The sequence below is a fragment of the Delphinus delphis genome, chromosome 5, assembly GCF_949987515.2.
Source record: "Delphinus delphis chromosome 5, mDelDel1.2, whole genome shotgun sequence".
Lineage (NCBI taxonomy): Eukaryota > Metazoa > Chordata > Mammalia > Artiodactyla > Delphinidae > Delphinus > Delphinus delphis.
This window is the reverse complement of record NC_082687.1, coordinates 125,209,394-125,233,094: the sequence shown is the minus strand read 5'-3', so window position 1 is coordinate 125,233,094 and position 23,701 is coordinate 125,209,394. Positions and strand designations below refer to the sequence as shown.

Below are 23,701 nucleotides of genomic sequence, written 5' to 3'. Positions count from 1 at the left end.
CTCTTGGAAATAAGATACAAGATACAGGAAAAAGAACTCGGATGAAAGTAGAGAAGAATTAGAGCCCTGAGCTACAGTAAACTCTGAATTCCTCTAGGGCAGGACCTTCCCATCCTCAGTATAGTGACTGACAGTAAATATTCAATATTTGTTGAATAGGAGTGGCTAATAGCTATGTAGTACTATTTTATCTGCCAGACACCATTTAAAAACTACACACACACATACACACACACACACACACACACACACACACACGTACGTTCTTGCTTAAACATCCCAACAATCTTATGAAGATATAGTACCCCAAGACAAGGAAACTGAGGCACAGAGAGGATATGATTTACTTAAGGTCACATAACAAGTGGGGGGCAGACCTAAGACTGAATCTCAGGCACATGGCTGAAGATCTGCTATACTACACTGCCTGTCTTCTACTCTACAGTGCATGAAAATTAATCAGTAATTTTAGTAGTAATTAATCAGTGCTACTACTACTTACGTACCACTTATCTACCTTTCCCAAACATTTCTAAAGTTTTAAAGAAAATCTGCCTCCGTCTTTTCAAACTGAATGGTGTAGTTTTGATTTCCAGGCAAAACCTGATTCAGGTTCAGGGTTTATTCTACTTAGAAAAATGGAAAATGGAAATTTGCAGCTCCATCAGTGAGCTTTAATAAGGGCTTATCTATTACTTTGAATGCTTTTTGGGGAACCACCATTTATGTCATATTTTTACTCTTTGATTTGTAACAAACTACAACTTTAACTTAATGCTCTTCTTTGTTTGCATAAGTGTACGATCTAATCCACCATCAATCGGACTGGCACTTTATTATTTTTATGACTGGACCAGCAAAACCAAATCATTCATACTGCCTCTTACGATTCTCAGGACCAAGAATAAACATTTACTAGATAATATACTTGTCAGGCCAGCGGTCCCCAACCTTTTTGGCACCAGCGACCGGGTTCGTGGAAGAGTTTCTCCACGCACGGACAGCGGGAGAAAGGGTTCAGGCGGTACTGTGAGCGATGGGGAGCGGCAGATGAAGCTTTGCTTGCTGGCCCGCCGCTCACCTCCTGCTGTGCGGCCTGGTTCCTAACAGGCTTCAGACCAGTACCGGTTCGCAGCCCAGGCGTTGGGGACCCCTGTGTTAGGCAATACAATCAATAGCCAGAGTATAGTATCTAGTATTTTTTGAAACTGCCCACCTCTCTTTTTCCCCAATTTCCACGTGTTATTCATTTTTTATTCTTGATTAAATTTGCTTTTTGCATAATAATGCTAGGAAAAAACCCATAATGCATATCCATCTCTGTTTATTACACTATTCATATCTACTACTATAAGTAAACAAACTGGTATTCTGATTACTAGATTCCTATGAATTATCATTAATCAGTTCACCATAGCTCAGCCATTATTGGATGGCCTAAATGTAAGTTTCTGAATTTTTAAGAATGAGTATTACTTTTTTCATTCATGCAACAGTATTTATTAAGTGCTTACTATATGCCAAGAATTATTTTAGGTCCTGTGCTACAAGATGATCAAGGCACGTTCTTCCTCTCATGGATCTTATACTTCAGGGAAAGAAAACAAATTATTTTTAGGAAAAAAAGTAAGCAAGACTAGATGATGACAACATTATTATCATAATATAACAAGACAACATGATAAAGACCAGAGGGCTCCTTTGATGGTCAAAAAAAGCCTCACTTAACCAAAGAGGTAACATTTAAACCAAGACCTACGTGACGAAAAAGAGCTGCCAAATCTTTAAACTGCAAATCTCATTAAAATCATATAAGTTCTGAAGTCTATTCATGTACTATGTTCCAATGAAATTTGTTAAAAACTATCTAGTTAGTGAATAAGGCACAGGAACAGATAATTTATACAAGAAGAAAGGCAAGTGACAGTGATCACATATTCTCTTCTTCATTTTCTAGTTGAAAAATATTCACTGTATGGGCTTCCCTGGTGGCGCAGTGGTTGAGAGTCCGCCTGCCGATGCAGGGGACACAGGTTCGTGCCCCGGTCCGGGAAGATCCCACATGCCACGGAGCGGCTGGGCCCGTGAGTCTTGGCCGCTGAGTCTGAGCGTCCGGAGCCTGTGCTCCGCAACGGGAGAGGCCACAACAGTGAGAGGCCCGCGTACCACAGGGGAAAAAAAAAAAATACAGAGTAAAGTTAAGAAGTGTCTCTTCATTTCTGCTAAGCTTCCTCTCCTTCCAAAAGGTAACTGCTATTAATGCTGTACTCTTGTGACCACTTGTTCTATCCATTTATATACATACACATATTTTAGGGATTTTGGTGTGTGTGTGTGGTTTTTCTTTAGTGATTTTATTTTTAAAAAGATTTATTTATTATTTATTTAATTTATTTTTGGCTGCGTTGGGTCTTATTTGCAGCACGCGGGATCTTTGTTGAAGCGTGCAGGGTCTTCATTGTGGTGTGCGGGTTTCTCTCTCGTTGCAGCATGCGGGTTTGGGGTTTTCTCTTCTCTAGTTGTGGCACACAGGTTCCAGGGCACGTGGGTTCTGTAGTTTGCAGCATGCAAGCAGTAGTTGAGGCGTGCGAGCTCAGTAGTTGTGGCACCTGGGCTTAGTTGCCCTGAGGCACGTGGGATCTTAGTTCCCTGACCAGGGATCGAACCCACGCCCCCTGCATTGCAAGATGGATTCTTTACCACTGGACCCCCAGGGAAGGCCTGGTGTGTTTCTTTAAACACAGAATAGATCAACTACAGTATTTGTATTTTTTGACATTTCTTCCTCACCCTGATTATTTATAAATATCTGCAAAGCCCTTTCAATTTCAGGATATACAGGCCTACCTCATTTTTTCTATTAATGGGTGAGTTTAACCTATTTATATATTTTTATTATGATGATAATTTTTCTATTTTTTTGTTTTATTGACTTCAGTATTTTTTAATTATTCATATTTGTTTTACATTTGAGTGTATGTACATTTGAAAGTGATACATTTAAGATGCAATATATCATAACAGCTAAAAGCATATACTCTAGAGGCAAACTCCCTTGGTTGAATCCTTTACTATGTGACTTTGAGCAAGTCACTTATCCTTTCTGTAACCCATCTGTAAAACAGGGATAATGACAGTACTTACCTCAGATTGGTGTGAGAAATAAATGAGTTACTATACTTGAAGCACTTAAACAGCACTTTGCAAATTTAAGTGCTATACTTACTAATAATAGCAACATTATTATTGATTATCCTTATAACTATTTAATACTCAAACCTGTATTTCCATGTTCTATATAATATTTATTAACTCCTGATGATAACTAATGAAAGATATATTTGATCCCTTCTCCCCACCACCCAATTTTAGTTGATATTTTTTTACTGCTTATCTTTATAACTTTAAGTATACTAATATCTCTAATCCTTAAATGATAGCTCTATAACTGATTGTGAAAGCTGAGGAAATCTGTATACTTTTTTTTTTAAGAAGAAAAATTTTATTTCAAACAGGTTCAGTGGTATGTGTGCTACAGCAAAGGCTGATTGTAGCAGTTTCCTTTCAAACCTGCACTGATGTATAAATTAGACATTATTTGGGAATGATTAATTTCTGGTAAAATGTAGATTTAATCCAACATTACACCAATTTTTACATTTATTGTAGACCCTATTTTAGTACTAGAGGTTAAATTTTCATCACCAAAAAATGAGAATATCCTTACAGCTACTTCTAAGGTAATGAGCTGTGAAATTAATTCCTCACTATTGCTTTGAAAATATACCCCTAGGTTGTTAAGAGAAATTCCGACTTCATCCAAATCTGTTATTTAATTCTTCAGTCATCATCTACTGTTGGCTTGATTGTCACTCCTCTTCTTATTTGACCCCAACCAATTAAACGCCAGTGTTTCTCAACTCTTCGGCTAAGGGCAATTTTTTCTCCTGATTCTGTGCACACAGGATTGGTCAAAACGATTTTGCCCAAATCAGCCTTGACTGCACTAACTCTTCCTTCTGTCGACAGGGATCCTATGTTCACCATAAGTACTTCATTCTTAGACAGCTTTTGCACTTTTGCTGCTTTCTTGTCTCCTTCAGTGAGTACACCTAGAAGCCGTCTAAGCAGGAAATAGGAAATTTCCAATTCTGTGAAGACCTCAGGTAAAGCTCCAACTGCACCAAGTACCTGCCCCACCATTCCGTCAGCCTGGCACAAAGCGTGATCAATATATATATATATATTTTTTTGCGGTACGCGGGCCCCTCACTGATGTGGCCTCTCCCGCCGCGGAGCACAGGCTCCGGACGCGCTGGGCTCACGGGCCCAGCCGCTCTGCGGCATGTGGGATCCTCCCGGACCAGGGCACGAACCCGTGTCCGCTGCATTGGCAGGCGGACTCTCAACCACTGCGCCACCAGGGAAGCCCTACTTAGTTCTTCTGAGTTGTTCTAGCAAATTATTGATCCAAGGGGGTTACAGGAAGCCCCAAATCTGTAGCCAAGTCAGTCAAAAGTCTGGCTGGCATCAGAAGCAATGGCATCTGGAGAACTGAACCTTTAACTGGTGGGATCTGCACTGACTCCTGTAGTGTTAATCTATGGGTGATTAATATCACCCATAGATTAACTCAATAGAGTTCAAGTGAGTATACCCAGCTGTGGTAGAAATGGAACAGTTTATTCTTTACCCAAATAGCAAAATTCTTAATTAGTGTTCTGTATTTCAAATAAGAGACCAACTCTTTTTATATATTAAGATATGCAACTCTATTCAGGGGGCTTCTAGAGCATAAGGAAAAAATTCCGAGTGATGAATGATGATTTTAATTTTTTACTCTTTGTGAAACTGTGCAACTCAGATTGGGACTTGAACCCATGGGCCAGGGCTTGAACCCAGCCAAAACCCAGACTGGGACTCGAACCCACAGTCTTTTAACTGAGATCACACACCTGGTCTCAGGACTTAATGAAGCTCAGGTTCTTGATGTCTCATTGCAGAAAGAATTCAGGGAGAGACAAAGTGAAAGGTAAAAAGTGGATTTATTTAGAGAGAAACACAATCCACAGAGTGTGGGCCATCTCAGAAGGTGAGAAAGGCACCAGGGTACCGGCTTGTCAGTTTTTATAAGGGTACGTAATTCCATAGGCTAGTGAGTGGGAGGAGTATTCCAGCTATTTTGGGGAAGGGGTGGGAATTTCCAGAAAGTGGGCCACTACCTACTTTTTGACCTTTATGGTCGGCCTTGGAACTGTCATGGTGCCTGTGGGTGTGTCATTTAGCTTGCTGATGTGTTAAAATGAGCGTATCCTGAGGTTTAAGGTCTAGCGGAAGTCGACTAGTCTGCCATCTTGGACCTATTTGGTTCTAATCAGTTTATGTCCTGTCCTCAGGCTCTGTCATTCTTTTAAAGGTTGTGCCCTGCCCCCTTCCCTCCTGTTTCACTTGGGTCTTTCTGGAATTGTTCAAAAAATAGCACTGATACATTTTCATGTACATTTATTAAACTGCAGGAGAACAACGGCATGTCATTACAAGACAGGACTTCATTATCTTTTGCAAGTATTATAGACTACTTATTTTCTCTACAGTGGTAGGAAAAGAATGAGGGGCCAATATCTTCCCTTGTAACATCCACAGCTTCAAAAGCAATATGCATATTCCATGTTAGTGTAAAAAACAACAAAATTCTAACACTCATGTTTTACAGTAAGAAGAAAAGTACTAAACTATTCATGAGACAACCCATTTTTCTACACAGTATTCTTCTGGGGTGGTAATAGATAAACAAGCTAAGACAAACATGCAAAAGTACAAAGTTGCCAGAGAACAGGAAAAGACCTGAGAAAAATGAACTCTTCAAGTATTTTGTAAAGTTCTATATTTATTAGGTGCCTAAATTGTTTAGGCATTTCTAATTTTCAACCCTATACTAGGAAAGATGCTGAATCACTTTAATTTCATGTAACATAGGCCATAAGAGTCAGCACTCCAAATCTAGAGTCAGCATTTTCCTTGCTACATTTACCTGACAGTAAACAACTGACCAATCATGAACAGAAAGCAAATCAAACACACACATGGCTTATGATAATCTTCGTTCTGGGAGTCTGGGGTTACACAGATCTTCTTAAATCCCATTTCAGCCCCAAGAATGATATAAAATACCAGGTTTTCTGGGATGCTCTAAACATGTAGGTCTTTCTAGGCAGGGCTAACTGCTATCCAGTGCCACCATGAACAGATAATAATCCAAGCCCAGGGTAAAGATAACTCCAATATACCAAGAGGAGGCCCCATCTGGAGCCACATCAGATACTTTTTAAAGTCCCCACATTAAGCTGAACTGACACCAGTGAGCTTGTGCAGAAACAGGACCCACTTTTGCAGTGTGTATCAAGCCAAACTGACACAATTGTCATCTATACTTTTATATAGACAATGCAAAAAAGAAAAACAAAGTGAAACAAATATAGAAGTTCTAGTATAGTCCCAAGGAATGAAAAGTCTTTCTTGGAAATGAGCTCTATTGCTAAAATGACACTCAATGTCTATTTACGCCATCTAGTACTTTTACCGCCTATCACTCAAGTACTTAAGCATTTAAGTGCAACACTAATTGTTTCTGGACTTTTATCCTCATATAGTTGATACATATCTCAAAGGCATATATGAAATAAAAAAAATACCACCATGTACAAGAACTTTACTCCACAAAAATGCAGACCTAATTTTTATCTTATAACTTCACTTTAAAATCACTTATTTTCAATGCAAGTTTAAGTAGCAACTTACAGTAGGGTTTAGATACACCAATATCCACTATTAAAATCTATTACGCTACCTCGACAAATTTAATTCCTTTCCATCTTAATTTGGAGAAGAATAAGAAAACAGGAACTTTGTTTATTTGTTTGGAGAGGTATCTATTCTAGCTGTCTATTCTATTCTAAGCAGTCACCTAAGGAAATACAACAGGTGGACTGTATCATATGCTTATGTGAAACATTTAGCAAATAATCGAATCTCTTTTCAAATTTAGCTCTTCTTTTCCATGGGCTTTAAAAGAAATAATTAGGTTTTTAAACAAATTTTTTTAATGTTTACTGTGGATGTTGTATGTTTCTAAGAAATGATTTGTTCCTTTTTTTTTTTTATCGGTACAATACACAGAGCTTATTTAGATTTCACCAGTTGTACATGCATTCATCCCATGTACTTCTGCCATCTGAAGTCATCACTTGGAGGCAACAATGGAAAATAGCAGTGTCAGAAGACCTGGGTTCTTCACTAGCAGTGTGAAGGTGGCTTGAATAAGCCACCTTAAACTATAAAGAGGGAATAATAGCTGGCCTAATACATAATAGCAAATTATTTCATTTATATAAAAATTGATTACTTGTTTTGAAATATTTTAAGAGATATGGGAAAAGAATCTTGACCTTCTTTTCATAGGAAGGCTGGTGGTGAAAAGCACAGGTTTTACAGTCAGGAGTCCTGTGTTTCTTGGATTCTAGCTCTGTTGCTAATTGGAGGTGTGACCCTAGGCAAATTACTTAATCTCCATACTTTCAATTTCCTTGTATGCTTGAGACAATCCCACCTCAGAGGATTGTTGTAGGGATGAAATGAGGTAATTCAATAAGTGTTCATTCAACATATATTTATTTAGTAACCATTCTGCTTGGTGCAATACTGGTTAAAAGTTCCTTTATCAAATATACATATATATATATATGCCATACTCTGTGCTAGGCTCCAGAGATTTAAAAGAAGCTGAAGATATAGTAAAGCAACATTATGACAAAAAAAATACTAATTTTACCCATGTACCTTCTTGGAAACAATCACAGGAATCTGATATGCTTTTGTGAGCTGTTACAAACAAATTTGCAAGACTGAATCCAAGTATACAATGTCAGGTCTGGATTCAGAAGATAATTCTGAACTAGTAGAAAACACATTTCAAGTTTAGCTGTTCACCAGTGGAATGTGTCAAACAGGATACACACAAGGTCACAAACAAGACAAAGATCAGAGTGATGTCATATACCATACAACACATAACCAGTATAGTGCCTGGCATAGGATAAGTGCTCCTAAATATTGATCGAAAACAACTGAATTTGAGTCTCAACTCTGATACTTTCACACTGAGTGATTCTGGGTAAGTTATTAACTTTTCTAAGCCTTAGTTCTCTGTAAAATAGAAACGTGTCTGCTTTACCTGTCATAGAACAGTTGTGATCAAATGAAATAACATAAGAATGTATCTAGTGCTAATAAAACAGTAATTGTGACACACATGACTACTGCTACCAATTAGCTTACAAGCCTGCTTGTAGGGGTAAGACGTTAATATGTAAGCACCAGGAAAGGAGCAGCACCAAGATCTACTGAAAACAAACAAAAACAACCCAGAACATATTTTCTAAAAATGTCATTTTCCTTGTGATGAAAAGATCTGGTCATTGTCAAACTGGTGCTGTGGCTTTTCTAACCCCCAGATTACAGCAGCAGGCTCTGCTGAGTGGCATCTTGCACGGCGGAAGCTCTCAGTCCACGCAGGCGGCGGTGGGTTCGAATTTGAGGATCATCTTCATCCCAGGTCCTAATAAGGCACTACGGGTAAGGTGCCTTTGTAGTTAGCCGAGCAAGAAAACCACAGCGCGTAACCACCTCCACCTTCCACAGGGAGAAGGGACAGCCCGCCTGCCCACCTCACTCGGCCCGGGACCCCCGCATCTCCCGCCAAGCCTTGCGCTCTCAGTCCTGCCTACTGGCACGTAGGCAAGCGCGGCAAGAGGCTTGGGAAGCGCGGCTGGGACCGTCTACTTACTCAATGGCCGCTTGGTGGGCGCCTGCTGTCCAGCTGGCCGAGACTCCGAACACCGCGGCTCTCTAGCCTCTCGGGACTCGCCTCCTTTCTGAGGCCCAACCGCAGCTACAGCAACCTCTCCAGGAACTGAGAAACGACGGGGAGCTGACAGGGAAGCTGGGGAGGAGGACGAACCCTGGGCGGGGTGGCTGTTTGGACACGCCCCCGAACCCTCCCCGGCTCTTCCGCGTCTTGTTCCTGGAGGCGGAGAGGCCCGTACCCTGGAGGAGGATAAGGACTTAGGGCCCCGCCCTTAACACTCATCATCCTCTCGGCACCGCCCCTCCTCCCGGGGGCCCCCGCCTCTGACCTGGGGTGCTCCGCCCACTCTGGTCTCTGGGCGTGCACGCGCACTTGCTGGCCTGTTTTGACAGCTTCAGGCCGCCTGGAATGGGAGGGAGCAGGAGGTATCGCGAGAGTTGGCCCCAAGCCTTGTGGGAACAGTAATTATGGCGAGCTTGGGGGTAGAGGCTGAGCAGGAGCCGCTTTTAGGCCACAGCATACCCGGAAGCAGGTGAGCGGATGTTGGGGGAAGGCCTTCTGACCTTCCTGCGCTATTGGGACTGGTCCCTTTCCCTGCATCAGGCTTTGTGGGCCGAAGGAGGGGTGTCAGGGTGGCGGGAGCCGGCGGCAGGTTGCGCGAGACTTGGAGATGCGCTTTCACTTCCGCGGGGCGCCTTGAGCCGGCGGGTTCTGTTGAAGGTGTTGAAGAAACGCAAACTGCCTCTTGTACCTTTACACCAACGCTGATGCAGCAACCAAGCCTCTGCATTTGGCCCTTTACAGAACTGATTATACGTTTCACACAGTTTTATTCGAGACTTGAAGATACCGGTCTCAGTATTCACTTAACTAATTGCCTGATAACTTCTTGATACTTTTTTGCAAGTAAACCTAAGATGACCTCCCCTTTCTCCTATGTCAAATGTATAAAGACTAATTTTTAAGCATTTAAGGGATGAAGTGTATTTTGACCCTTATTATTCTGGTTATTTTGACCCTGGAGTTGTTAGAGTTTGTTTCTTACTCTGCAGTTATGTATTTAAACCTTTAGGAAAACGAAGTTAAGTATTATTTTAAACATATATAATTATTACAGTAAAGTAACTAAATTCACAGGTAAACTTCAGCTGTCTATATGTGGAGATATGTCAGTCCCAACATCCCAATTCATCCCACTGCCCCCCCAACCATAAGTTTGTTCTCTACATCTGAGACTCTATTTCTGCTTTGCAAATAAGTTCATCTCTACCATTTTTCTAGATTCCACATATAAGTGATATCATGATATTTGTTTTTCTTTTTCTGACTTACTTCACTCTGTATGACAATCTCTAGATCTGTCCACGTCTCTGCAAGTGGTACTGTTTCCTTCTTTTTATGGCTGAGTAATATTCCATTGTATATATGTTCCACATCTTCTTTATCCATTTCTCTGTCGATGGACATTGAGGTTGCTTCCATGTCCTGGCTGTTGTAAATAGTGCTGCAGTGAACATTGGAGTGCATGCATCATTTCGAATTATGGTTTTCTCTGGATGTATGCCTAGGAGTGGGATTGCTGGATCATGTAGTAGCTCTATTTTTAGTTTTTTAAGGAACCTCCATACTGTTCTCCATAATGGCTGTACCAATTTACATTCCCACCAACCGTGTAGGAGGGTTCTCTTTTCTCCACGCTCTCTCCAGCATTTATCGTTTGTAGAATTTTTGTTGATGGCCATTCTGACCAGTGTGAGGTGATAGCTCATTGTAGTTTCTCTAATAATTAATGATGTTGACCATCTTTTCATGTATTTGTTGGCCATCTGTATGTTTTCTTTGGAGAAATGTCTGTTTAGGTCTTCTGCCCAGGTTTTGATTGGGTTGTTTGTGGGTTTTTTGATATTGAGCTGCATGTGCAGTTGGTATATTTTGGAGATTATTCCCTTGTCAGATGCTTCGTTTGCAAATATTTTCTCCCATTCTGAGGGCTGTCTTTTCATTTTGTTTATGGTTTCTTTTGTTGTGCAAAAGTTTTTAAGTTTAATTAGGTCTCATTTGTTTATTTTTGTTTTTATTTTCATTACTCTAGGAGATGGTAGAAAAAGATCTTGCTGTGATTTATGTCAGAGAGTATTCTGCCTATATTTTCCTCTAAGAGTTTTATACAATAGTATCCAACCTTACATTTAGGTCCTTAATCCTTTGAGTTTATTTCTGTGTATGAGCACCAAACCTTTTTTAAAAATCACTTTGTTTGAAACCCTTTGGAAAATGTATTTGTCAGGTCCCTGATTTACTAAATGGAATATATGGAATGTAATTTTGTTTACATTTTATCTTGAGATCATTAAAATGAATGTCACTGCTGAAATATATTGTGATAGAGTGACATCCTCCGGGCCTAATAAGGCATTTGGGACTATGTGCTGCTATACTGATTTGTTCTACAGTGCTATACTTTTCACATCTATTTTTCATTTTTCAGCCTATTCTGTTTCTGGCAGACTATTCCTCATCATGTTTTTGTTATCTGTTGGCAACCTCTGTTTTTGTTGCTGTCTGCAAACTTCTCCCAACTTTTCTTTGGGACTTCTAGTTTGCTGTGGCTTTGAAAATCATGTATCTAAGCTTAATAGAATTGTAGGGAGTTAGAACATGGAAGCTCTGACTGAAAGCTAAAGGTCTCTCGTATTAATCAAGTGCATGAGCTTGAGTACATGGACTTTGTGATTTCTGGATTTTTCAGCATTGTTTTTGCTTCCTCCTAATTCTTGGTTGTTTTCCAGATAGATTTCAGGATCCTTGAGTTATGGTTAGATGTATTCTTATGGTACATTCTGTCACTTTGTCCAAATAAACCTACTTTAAAAGGGGATTTTTTTTTTCTTTCTCTTTTGTTCAAGTAATTGATGCTCATTAGGGTCCATTTAAATTCAGATGTTCTGCCTATCTGAATTTAATTTCTAGATTTAGCATTTTTAAAATAAAAAGGGAGTATTTTGAGAATAATTCAATAAGTGTACTGTCTTTAAAAACGTAGATTCCCTAGTAAAGGGAACATATGTAAAACTAACTGGCAAGCCCTGTTCACTTTGAGTAAATTGCAAAAAGATGAGCCTAGTTCACCACCAACCTCAGCCTTTTATCAAGTCCTCAGGAATCCCCACTGACCTTATCCATAGAATTTAAGAGACCAGGGTTGGCAGACTTTTCCTGTAAAGGCCCATATGGTAAATATTTTAGGCTTTGCAGGCCAGGAGGCAAAATCAAAGTTATTATATAGGTACTTAGATAACAAGAAAGAAAATAAATTTCCACAAAATTTTGTAGTAATGAAATTTAAAATGTAATAATAAATGAGTACAATTTTTTGTAATACAAGTCTAATAATGAATGTTATTGTTCATTGTCAATGTTATTGTCAAAGTTAATGTTTTCTGTCATGAAATTGATCACAAATATTCAACTGTAAAAACCATTCTTAGCTCATGGGCTACACAAAAACATGTGGTAGACCAGATTTGGCCTATTAGACTGTAGTTTGCTGATCCCTCTCTTAGAATATCCTAAAGTATTATAGGTGCTTAAAATTTTTCTTTGCAACGTTAGCCTAGTCTCTGTAAAACAAATATTACTAGAACTTATGGTTGTATACAAGATACTTTTATAGAACATTCTCAATTTATTTCTTTTAATTTCTATAACTTTTATACCATTGCACTATTTTGTCAGTGACCACACACTGCTTTCTTTTTCCTCTTTCAATATGGGTTCTTTTTTGCTGTTCAGTAGTTCACAGATGCTCTCTCTGGTAAAAGTACAATTTTATTTTTCCCCTCAGTAAATCCATGTGTATTCCTCATAGTTTTTGAGTCGCAACTTTGATAAACATACTATCATTTTTTTTTTAATTATTATTTATTTATTTATTTTATTTTTGGCTGTGTTGGGTCTTCGTTTCTGTGCGAGGGCTTTCTCTAGTTGTGGCAAGTGGGGGCCACTCTTCATCGCGGTGCGCGGGCCTCTCACTATCGCGGCCTCTCTTGTTGCGGAGCACAGGCTCCAGACGCACAGGCTCAGTAGTTGTGGCTCACGGGCCTAGTTGCTCTGCGGCATGTGGGATCTTCCCAGACCAGGGCTTGAACCCGTGTCCCCTGCATTAGCAGGCAGATTCTCAACCACTGCGCCACCAGGGAAGCCCCATGCTATCATTTGAGGTATAGTTTGTAATGAAAATTTTGGACAGGACAAAACCCTTTAGCATTGCAACTTTACTTGAAGGAGAATCTCAAATGGAGAACTAATACCAGAATACAGCAATGATAATAGAAAGGAATCAAAATGTTAAACAAATCACGTTGGAATGTAATAAAAATGGTAACTTGATTGAAGGACAGTTATATTCTCCTATGTTCCTACTATCTCCAACAAGGAAGAAAGATACATTTCTTCACCGAAGTTATACTTATTTTTTTAATTTTTATTTTTTTTTGGCTGCGTTGGATCTTCATTGCTGTGCATGGGCTTTCTCTAGTTGTGGAGAGCGTGGGCTACTCTTCATTGCAGTGTGCAGGCTTCTTATTGCAGTGGCTTCTCTTGTTGCAGAGCATGGGCTCTAGGCACGCGGGCTTCAGTAGTTGCAGCATGCAGGCTCAGTAGTTGTGGCGCACGGGCTTGGTTGCTCCACGGCATGTGGGATCTTCCCGGGCCAGGGATCGAACCTGTGTCCCCTTCATTGGCAGGTGGATTCTTAACCACTGCACCACCAGGGAAGCCTCCACAGGTTCGATCCCTGGCCTGGGAAGATCCCACATGCCGTGGAGCAACTAAGCCTGTGTGCCACAACTACTGAGCCTGAGCTCTAGAGCCCGCAAGCCAAAACTACTGAGCCCATGTGCCACAACTACTGAAGCCTGCATGCCTAGAGCCCGTGCTCCGCAACAAGAGAAGCCACGACAATGAGAAGCCCGTGCACTGCAACAAAGAGTAACCCCCCCTCACCGCAACTAGAGAAAGCCCGCACACAGCAACAAAGACCCAACACAGCCAAAAATAAATAAATACATGAATAGATAAATAAATTTATTTTAAAAAATAAGGAAAAGTAAAATTTTTATTTTGAAACATTTTAAATCCGTAGAAAAATGGAAAAAACAGTGCAATAAATACCTGATTACCCTGTCATTGTTAGCCTTTTCCACACTGCTCAAATCTTTCTACACACACACACACATACACACACACAACCACCCCTCTTTTGCCAGACTACCCAAAAGTAGGTTGCAGACACTATGGCACTTTATCCTAAACATTTTCGTCTGCAGCCTCCATCTCCCCAAAACATAGACATTCTTTTACACAGCTATGTCACTGTTACCAGAGCTAGAAATACACTACTAATTCAAAATATCATGTACTATACAGACTATACTCATATTTTTCCAGTTGTTCCAAAAATGTACTCTACAGCTATTCTTTTTTAAACAGGATCTGATTAATGTTCAAGCATTGATCCTTATGTATTTTTAGACTCCTCCAACCTAAAACTATCCCCTGACCTTCTCTTTTGTTCTTACTAACATTGAATCCTCTGGTAAGTCTAGATTAGTTTTCTGTTTTCTTTGGAACATCTCACGTTCTGAATTTGTGAACCATTTCTGGGTAGATCCTGGTCAAACATTTCTGGCAAGAAAATCCCATGGCTTATGTTGAGAACATCCCAGTGTATTCTGTCAGGAAGCATTGGATGCCAGGCCATCCCACTGTCGGGGATGCCACGCTTGACTACTTGGTTAAGAGGGTGACTGTTATATCTCTCAATTATAAAGGCTCATTTTCCATTTTCTGATTAGTGGATCGACAAAAGAGTGATACTTTGAGGACTTTTGACCTTCCAACCAGTTATTTTAGGATTCACTGATGATCTTTGCTTTCATCCATTATTACATGGAGAGTAAATGGTGATTTTCTATCATCCCTTCAATATTTAATAGCTGTCATTAAAAGAAGAAAGATTTTTGACTGACCTTCAAGTCAAAGTCACTCAAACAAACAATTTTATTACATTTTTTTTCAGAATCAGATTATTTACTTCTCTTAGTTCCATAACTTAGATAAGATATGAGCAAATTGGTTATTTGAAAATGTTCAGGCTTATTTTAGGGATAGTTCTTATTCATGATTATCAGTTAGATTTCTGATCTCCAGAAAATAATAATGAGTTCATTAAAACTATAATAGTAACCCAGTACTTTAAACTGATACAAGAATTCAGTGCTGTGGGATTGAATGGTGTATACCTTTTGCTGATATGTAATAATAGCAAGTCCCCTACATACGAACAAGTTCCATTCTGAGAGCGCAGTCGTAAGTCCCTAGGTACCCAATAACACAATCGGCTATGTAGTACTGTACTGTAATAGGTTTATAATACTTTTCACACAAATAACACATAAAAAACAAACAAACACAAAAAAATACAACATTTTTAATCTTACAGTACAGTACCTTGAAAAGTACAGTAGTACAGTACAACAGCTGGCATACAGGGAATGGCATCGAGTGAACAGGCCAGAAGAGTTAATGACTGGAGGAGGGAGAGGAGGTGGGAGATGGCAGAGCTGAAGGATCGACAGCAATAGGAGACAGAGGGCAAGCTGCAGTTTCACTCATGCGTGACGTTGGTGGCACAGGTTCTGGTTCCTTGCTGGATTCAATTCTATCTACCCCCTTGAAAAAAACGATCCAATGATGTTCGGATAGTAGCTCTTTTTTTCTCGTCATGGATGACACGGTAGCACTACATTGCATTCTGAATGGCTGCTGCAACCTTCATGTAATGTTCTACGTTCAGGCCCTGTGCCTCACAAGCTAACAGTGCCGCCTCAAATAAAGAGAATCCCCTTGCCATTTCCTGCTACGTGAATCTCTTCGGTTCTTCAGTTACTTCTCCTTCCTCTTGTCTCTCTTTGTCCTTTCTCTGGGTCTCCAGTTTCATCAGGTCTTCATTAGTTAGCTCCTCGTGTTGCACAGCAAGGAGTTCGATGAAGTCGTCGTCTTGCAGATCTAGCTCCGGCTTCTCGCTGAGAGTCACTAAGTTGCTGAAGACCTCTTTGGACTCCTCATCCACGTTCTCAAATCCATGAAAATCGTGAACAAACTGCAGGCAAAGTTTCTTCCAAACCCCATTGATGGTGGTGGCCATAACCTCACGCCAAGCAGTCAGTGTTTTTTGTGGCCTTGTAGATGTTCTAGTCCTTCCAAAACTGTTGCAAGGTTGTTCCTGATTCATCAGTCACCTTTACTGCCTGACTAAAAGTGTAACGTGAATAATATTTCTTGAAAGTGGCTGTAACTCCCTGGTCCATAAGTTGGGTGAGGAACATAGTACTTGGTGGCAGATGCGCTACTTTGATGTTGGGATGAAAGTCGTTCATGAATGGGGGGTGGTCTGGAGCATTATCGAGCAGCAAAAGAATGTTCCAAGCAATAGTTCTCTACCTCCGGGATAAAGCGGTGGAAAAACCAATCCTGGAAAATGGCCTGTGTAACCCAGGCTTTGGGGTTACTCTTCCACACAACAGGAAGAGAGCCCTTGGCTATGTTTTTAAGGGCTCTTGGGTTCTCTGAATGATAAACTAAGAGAGGCTTCAGCTTCATATCGCCGGAAGCATTGCCACCAGACAACAGAGTTAGCTTATCCTTTGCTGCTCTATAACCTGCCATTGACTTTTCCTCCTTACTGATGTAACTTTGGTCTGGCATCCTCTTCCAGTACAGTCCTGTCTCATCCACATTAAAAACCTGCTTGGGTGAGTACGTGCCTTCATCAATAATTTCTCAAAGCATTTCAGGAAATTCCCAGGCAGCTACCGTATCTGCACTCGCTGCCTCGCCGCTTACTTTTACGTTGTCAAGGTTGGCTGTAGCATTGAACTGATGAAACCAGCCATGACTGGCATTAAAAGATGCGCCCTTTGATTCTTCACCGTATTTCTTCTTCAAGTCTTCATAAAGTCTTTTGGCTTCCACTTGAATCAGCATTAATCTGAGTGGGACTCAACACTGATACTGATCCTGCATCTACACCCTGAGAACTTTCTCCATCTCCGTCATTTTCCCACACTTCTTTGATATTATTGTCGACATCATTGGCACATCAGACTTCATGTATTCCATGATCTCGTCCATGTTCTTAGAATCGTGCTGATGGTTGAACGATTCATGTTATAAGAATGAGCGACGTCAACCATCTTTTTGCCTCGCTCCACTCTCTCAATTATATTCACTTCTGTTTCTGTCGTTATCACTTGGCACTTCTTAGCGGTACCAGACACATCACCGCTGCTTTTACGCTTGCTTCTGGACATCTTGGGCTTGAAATAAAGATACTGTTCTACTGTACTCTATACAGTACTGTACAGTAAAGTACACAAAAGCACAACCACTTTTAGAGGATGCACACACGTGACAATGTTTGCCAGACACGTGAACTAACTTATGTGATTGGACATGCGAACGCGTATTCGCATCTTTGAAAGTTTGCAACTTGAAGGTTCGTGGGTAGGGGACTTCCTGTATCTGCATTATGTATTCCAAATTTCAATATATTGATTTGCAAATACGAGCATCTGGGGTCCTGCTATTTTTCAGGTATGCGACATTACAGTATTTTTGTGGAACAGCATATACAGTGTTAAGCACTTCATATATATTATATCAGGAACTGATATATCTGGCACATAATAGATCTAATAAATGTTATTTCTCTTCTTCATTCCCTCTCTAACATTCCCAGTCATGTCACATTTAAAAAAACATACTTTCTTTTTTGAAGACTAACAGTACTAAGTCTATTTTAGAAAATAATGTTGGAACATAAGGTGGCATTTTTTCTCTTGTGCTTGTTTTAATTATTTGAAAACATATAATGCTTATATTAGGGTAAATTTGTTAACTCTTTTTGTGTGCATATGTGAAAATGTAATGGGTACACATGCTAACGTTATCACCTGACAGGTAGGCTACGTGGTTAACATACTTGCCCTTAATCCAGGTCAAGGGTGATAATGAAAGGTCAACCCAGTCTGGAGGGGCCTTGGTCTCTCTTTGGTCCACTAACAGAGCTTGTCTGGTAACCTGTGTTGGAGCAAAGGCAAATGTTTCAGGAGGTTCCAGGGCTACGAATGTCTTAGGTCATATCAAACCTTCCTGGTGTCACTTTTATATTAATTTTGCTGAAAGTACACAACTAAAATAGCTTCCTACAGCAAAGTTAATTTGCTGTCATCAAGTAGAGCATGTCATAATGATGACAGTTATTATCGTTTAATAGTTACTAGTTGTATATCCCACCTGTAGGAGATCTAATGGTTGTAGCTAGTTTATTTTGTTTATTTTGATATACTTTATTCATTTTGTCAGTTTAGCAAATTTAAACATGCTTGATTCATAAGTTTATAGCATGCCAACAATAGCAAAATAATTGGATCACAAAATGTTTTGCCTTTTTAAGCTGCCTCATGTCTCCCAACTTCCTATGCACAGTGATCCATAAATATAATCCATGGAAATTAAAAGATATAATACTTATTTATAGATGAATTAGTATAGTAAAAACCAATATTAGTAAACTATACCTCTATCATATCATTTTCATGACTTTAGGAGAGAGAAAATAAAATTATGCCACAGAAAGATTTGCATGTACTGAGATAACTTTATACTACATTTTTCTTCTTTATACCTAGAGAATGGGATATTATAGAAACTGAGGAGCATTATAAGAGCCGATGGAGATCAATTAGGATTCTGTATCTTACTATGTTTCTTAGCAGTGTAGGTAAGTATTTGAAATTATACATAATTTAAAAAATTTAGATAAAATATCATATTTTAATGTCATTTAATTAAAAATTATTTTTTTATTATGGTAAAAACCACATAACATAAAATGTACCATCTTAACCATTTCTAAGATCAGAGTTGTTAAATATCCCTACATGGTTGTATAACCAATCTCCAGAACTTTTTTATCTTGCAAAATTGAAACTCTATAGCCATTAAACAACAACTCATTTCCCCTTCCCTCAACCACCATTAACCATCATTTTGCTTTCTGTTTCTATGAACCTGGCTACTCTAGATAGTTCATATAAATGAAATCATACAGTATTTTTAATTTTGTGATTAATTTATTTCATTTAGCGTAATGTCCTCAAGGTTCATCCATGTTGTAGCATGTGTCAGAATTTCCTTCCTTTTTAAGGTTGAGTAATAGTCTGTTGTATAAATTGTAGGAGAGGGAAAACTTTTTCTTTACTTTCTTAGATTTTATAGCTAAGAAAGTAAAGGAAAGGTTTTTAATTTGGGGCCTGCAAATTAAACTGACAAAAGGCAGATCAACAGGAGAAAAGCATAAAAATTTATTTGATGTTAATATTTTTATGTGAGATACGGGGCTTCATAGAAAAGTGAAAACCCCAAAGAAAGGGTTAGACTCAGGGACTTATATACTATTTTAACAAGGGTCTCTAATTGTGGAGAGGTGACTAGACAAAGAAAAGGGGTTAGCTTTCTAGGGATGGTAAATTGTGGGAAAGTGACTAGGAAATACATGGGGGAAACTAATGGAGGATGAGGGTTATTTGAGTAAGGTTTGTTTGTGCAGACTCATCTCAGCATTGATGCTCCATCTGCAGTGATAAGAATATTTTCTTCTTCCTGGTACTGGAAGAGCACATTTCTCAGGGGAAATTTATGCCCAGTTTTTAGGCAGAAAGGGGGAAGACAGAAAGCCCTTCTGTGTCTGCTGTTTGTTAGTTGCCTTCAGCTCAAAATAATCAATATGCCAAAGCAGCATATTTTGGGGTAGAATGTTCTGATCCCCTTCAGTATATACCACATTTTGTTTATCCATTTATTGGTTGATGAACATTTGGGTTGATTCCATATCTTGTTTCTTACAAATAGCTGCTGTGAACATGGGTGTGCAAATATCTCTTTAACATCCTGCTTTCAGTTCTTTTGGGTATATATCCAGAAGTGGAATTGCTATATCATATGATAATTCTATTTTTAACTTTTTGAGGAACTGCTATACTTTTTTCCATAGCTGCTGCTGCATTTCACATTCTAATCAACAGTCAGGGTTCAGATTTTTCCACATCCTTACCAACTCTTATTTTATGTTTATTTGACATTAGTCATTCTAATCGGGTAGTAGCTTATTGTGACTTTGGTTTGTATCTCCTTACTCACTTACTTACTCTCCTTACTCACGTTAGGCATCTTTTCACATGCATATTGACCATTTGTATATTTTCTTTGAAGAAATGTCTGTTCAAGTCCTTTGCCCATTTTTTAAATAAGGTTGTTTTTTGTTGTTGAGTTGTAGTTCTTTATATATTCTGGATATTAATCCCTGATCAGATATATGATTTGCAAATATTTTCAACCATTCCGTGACTCTTATTCACTCTGCTGATTGTGCCCTTTTATTCACAGAAGTTTTAAATTTTGATGTAGTTTAATGTATTTGCTTTTTACTTTTGTTGCCTGTGAACCTCATTTAACTTTTATATTGACACATACCAATAGTAAAGTCCAAGAATATTAATCTGTATAGCTTGATTATTTTAACCTATTAACATTATTTCTGAAAATATATTTACTGAAAAAGTTAACCTTTATGAGGAAAAAAATTTTTAATATTAAGAACTGTAATTATATTAAAAATGGTAAGGAATGAAAATATATAGGAATTCTCAATACTGTGATAGTTTATAAAGGAATGTTTTAGGGAATCAATTTTTTTTCCAATCGTGGACTCTAAGTCCATAGGCAATAATTTTACAAACGGTTTCTTTCCTGAGATGGATTTAGTGAAGGTCATTTGACTAAGTTGTTTTCCATATCCTTTCCATTTATCCCAGGTCACCCTCTTGTCCTCTCTCTCTTGCCAGTCTTCTTTATGATTCAACATTGAGCAAAAATAGACTTTAAATAAAGCTAAAACTAAAGAAAAGTACAAAATAAAGGATATTTTCAACAGTTTTTTGGATTGTATATCCATTATTATGCTTTCCACAAATATCAGGAAAAAATGTTGATTCAAATTGGCTTGAACAGTAATTTGTATTTTCTTATAAGATATCCATAGTGGGACAACTCCAGGTGAAGTTCACTGGCTCTGCTTCTGAATAAGTTTTTTGGTTTTGCTCTCTTCTGCATATTGCCTTCATTCTTAGGCTATAGGAGGGATGCAGCAGCAGTTCCACGTGTCACATCCTTCCACAGTAATTTTCATTGATTGAAAGGGACTTATTTTTTAAACCTTCAAAGAGACAAGGAGTCCTTTCTTGGAGGTCCCAAAGTAGACCTCCCCTTATTTCTCACTGGTTAGAATTGGGTTACCTGTTAATTTCTAAACCCATCATCAGCTGGGATAGTGAGATCTAATCAGGATCTACCCTCTGGAATTTGGAGTGGACACAGTGTCCTCTAAAGCCTGTGGCTTTGTGGAGGAGTGATGGATACCTCAATACAACCAGGATTCTATCGGAGAGGAGGAAGGGGGCAAATGAATGTTGTGTAGGTAACAATCTCTGCAACAGATTGTTTTTTTATTTAAAGCATTTCTAATTTTTATACTCATTTATCTAAAATATAAGTAATAATTTCAAATTTAACAGCAAAAAATTTTTTAACTTTAGATTTTAATTGGCATGTGAAACATTTTACCTGTTTACAAGTTTCTTGATTGTGAGATAGTAGTCTTATTTTCAAACATTAGTTGATTCTTTTCATCAAGTCAATGTGTTAATTCAAAATACACTAAGATGAAACTAATAATTAAATTATTTTTTAAAACAGACTTTTAAAAAGGGATGTAGTACTGATACTGCAACAACATAGATGAACCTTGAAAGCATTATGCAAAGAAAGAAGCCAGACACAAAAGACCACGTATTGTGTGGTTCTATTCATATGAAAGTCCAGAATAGGAAAATCTATAGAGACAGAAAGTAGATTAGTGGTTGCTTAGGGCTGTTGGGGAAATGATAGAGGATAGAAGAGTATAGCTAAAGGGTCCAGGGTTTCTTTTTGAGGTGACTAAAATATTCTAAAATTGACTGTAGTCATGGTTGCACATATCTGGCACGCTAAGAACCATTGAATTGTACACTTTAAATGGGTGAATTCATTGTGAATTATATCTTAATAGAGCTGTTTTTTTTAAAAATAGCCTTGATAGAATTGTGATTGGATGTGCCTAATATTTAAAATCGACAAATAACATTGGAGTTTATCATTACAGTTCTCAAGCAATAAAAGCTAGCAGAGATAATTTTCTTTTAAGGTATGCCCATCTTGAGAAATTCTGGTTCTTTATAGCCACTGCCCCCTTTAAAGATAATTTTCCTTCTTCTTAGTCCTCCCTACAGTGAATTATCTCTCCCAAACAACACAGATTAGAAGTCTAGCAATTCCTCTATAACAAAGTAGCCTTACCTCCATTCATTTCTGCTATAAAAACTTAACAAAACTCTCAGTAATTTTCTTTTCTTTTTTTTAAAAAATATATTTATTTATTTTTGGCTGCGTTGGTTCTTCGTTTCTGTGCATGGGTTTTCTCTAGTTGCGGTGAGCAGGGGCTACTCTTTGTTGCAGTGCGCGGGCTTCTCATTGCGGTGGCTTCTCTTGCTGCAGAGCATGGGCTCTAGGTGCACAGGTTTCAGTAGTTGTGGCTCGTGGGCTCTAGAGCGCAGGCTCAGTAGTTGTGGCGCACGGGCTTAGTTGCTCCACAGCATGTGGGATCCTTCCAGACCAGGACGCAAACCCGTGTCCCCTGCATTGGCAGGCAGATTCTTAAACACTCTGCCACCAGGGAAGTTCCAGTAATTTTCATTTACAGTAAAGACACGTGAATGAGGAGAAATAGGTCCTCTGCTTTTATTATGTTAATTGTGGTGAGGGGCTATAATTATATATATGTTTTCCAGCCTTTAATATTTATTTTCCTTCTGATAAATAAAACTCCATTGCTTAATAAATTAGACATTGTGGTTATAAATTTGTAAATTCATAATGATGTTTTAAAATCCATGCTATAGTTCAAAAATTTGTATCTATAGTGATGAAATTATTATAAGTATAAATAACAGAATTTGCCTCTTCACAGGATTTTCTATTGTGTTAATGTCAATATGGCCATATCTCCAAAAGGTTTGTGCACTTTATTCATCTCTTATGTAGCTGTAGTAGTAATAACTCTTATGTAGTTAAGAGTTTTCTAGAGAATCTCTTTGGTATTCAGAGTTAATCTTTTCTAAAATAACTTGAGATAATAATTCTTCAAAAGAGGCTTATAAGTAAGGTGACTGTATGCTTGATTGTGCAAACCAGAGCACTCTTGAAGTGAAAAGAGTGCTTTAGCAGGAAAATAGGATTATATCCAGACAATCGCAGGCAAATGTAGATGTATGGTCACCTACTTATTAGCCACTTTCCCATCCCATCCGTACCCCTTCCCTAATAAAAAGGAAACTAAGCTAGACATAGTCTGAATTCCTATAATGTATAAATGATATTGCTATGGAATAACTTGATGCTTTCTGATAGAATAATTTGGGTTGTCAGGTGACATTGTGAAAAGAATAGACAATACATGTGTTTTGATGCTGTGGTTACTACATGGGAAGGAGGGAGTGACAAGAAGATGCAAGTTTGGTGGGTACTCTAACATCAGTTGATCATCAGTTGATGATCAAGTCCTGTCAATTCTACCTTTTTAAAAAATATATTTGACATATAACTGTCAGTTCTGTCTTAAAA

At 38.6% G+C, this 23,701-nt stretch overlaps 2 protein-coding genes across 4 annotated transcripts in view; one reads left to right on the top strand and one right to left on the bottom strand.

Annotated features, from left to right (window-relative positions):
- Positions 1-8,995, bottom strand: part of ABHD18 (abhydrolase domain containing 18) — a 34,776-nt gene extending 25,781 nt beyond the window's left edge. For both annotated transcript variants that reach the window (XM_060012965.1, XM_060012966.1), the window contains exon 1: positions 8,843-8,995. The gene's annotated coding sequence lies outside the window, so the exon portion shown is untranslated. The remainder of the gene's footprint in view (positions 1-8,842) is intronic.
- Positions 8,996-9,295: 300 nt separating this feature from the next.
- MFSD8 (major facilitator superfamily domain containing 8) overlaps positions 9,296-23,701 on the top strand; it is a 41,683-nt gene continuing 27,277 nt past the window's right edge. Inside the window, exons 1-3 of one of the 2 annotated variants that reach the window (XM_060012963.1) lie at positions 9,296-9,395; positions 18,616-18,707; positions 23,049-23,092. In XM_060012963.1, the coding sequence (XP_059868946.1) occupies positions 9,331-9,395; positions 18,616-18,707; positions 23,049-23,092 (201 nt within the window). In that variant the 5' untranslated portion in view covers positions 9,296-9,330. Of the gene's footprint in view, positions 9,396-18,615; positions 18,708-23,048; positions 23,093-23,701 lie in introns of those variants that run through there. The other variant, XM_060012964.1, reaches the window with a different exon arrangement.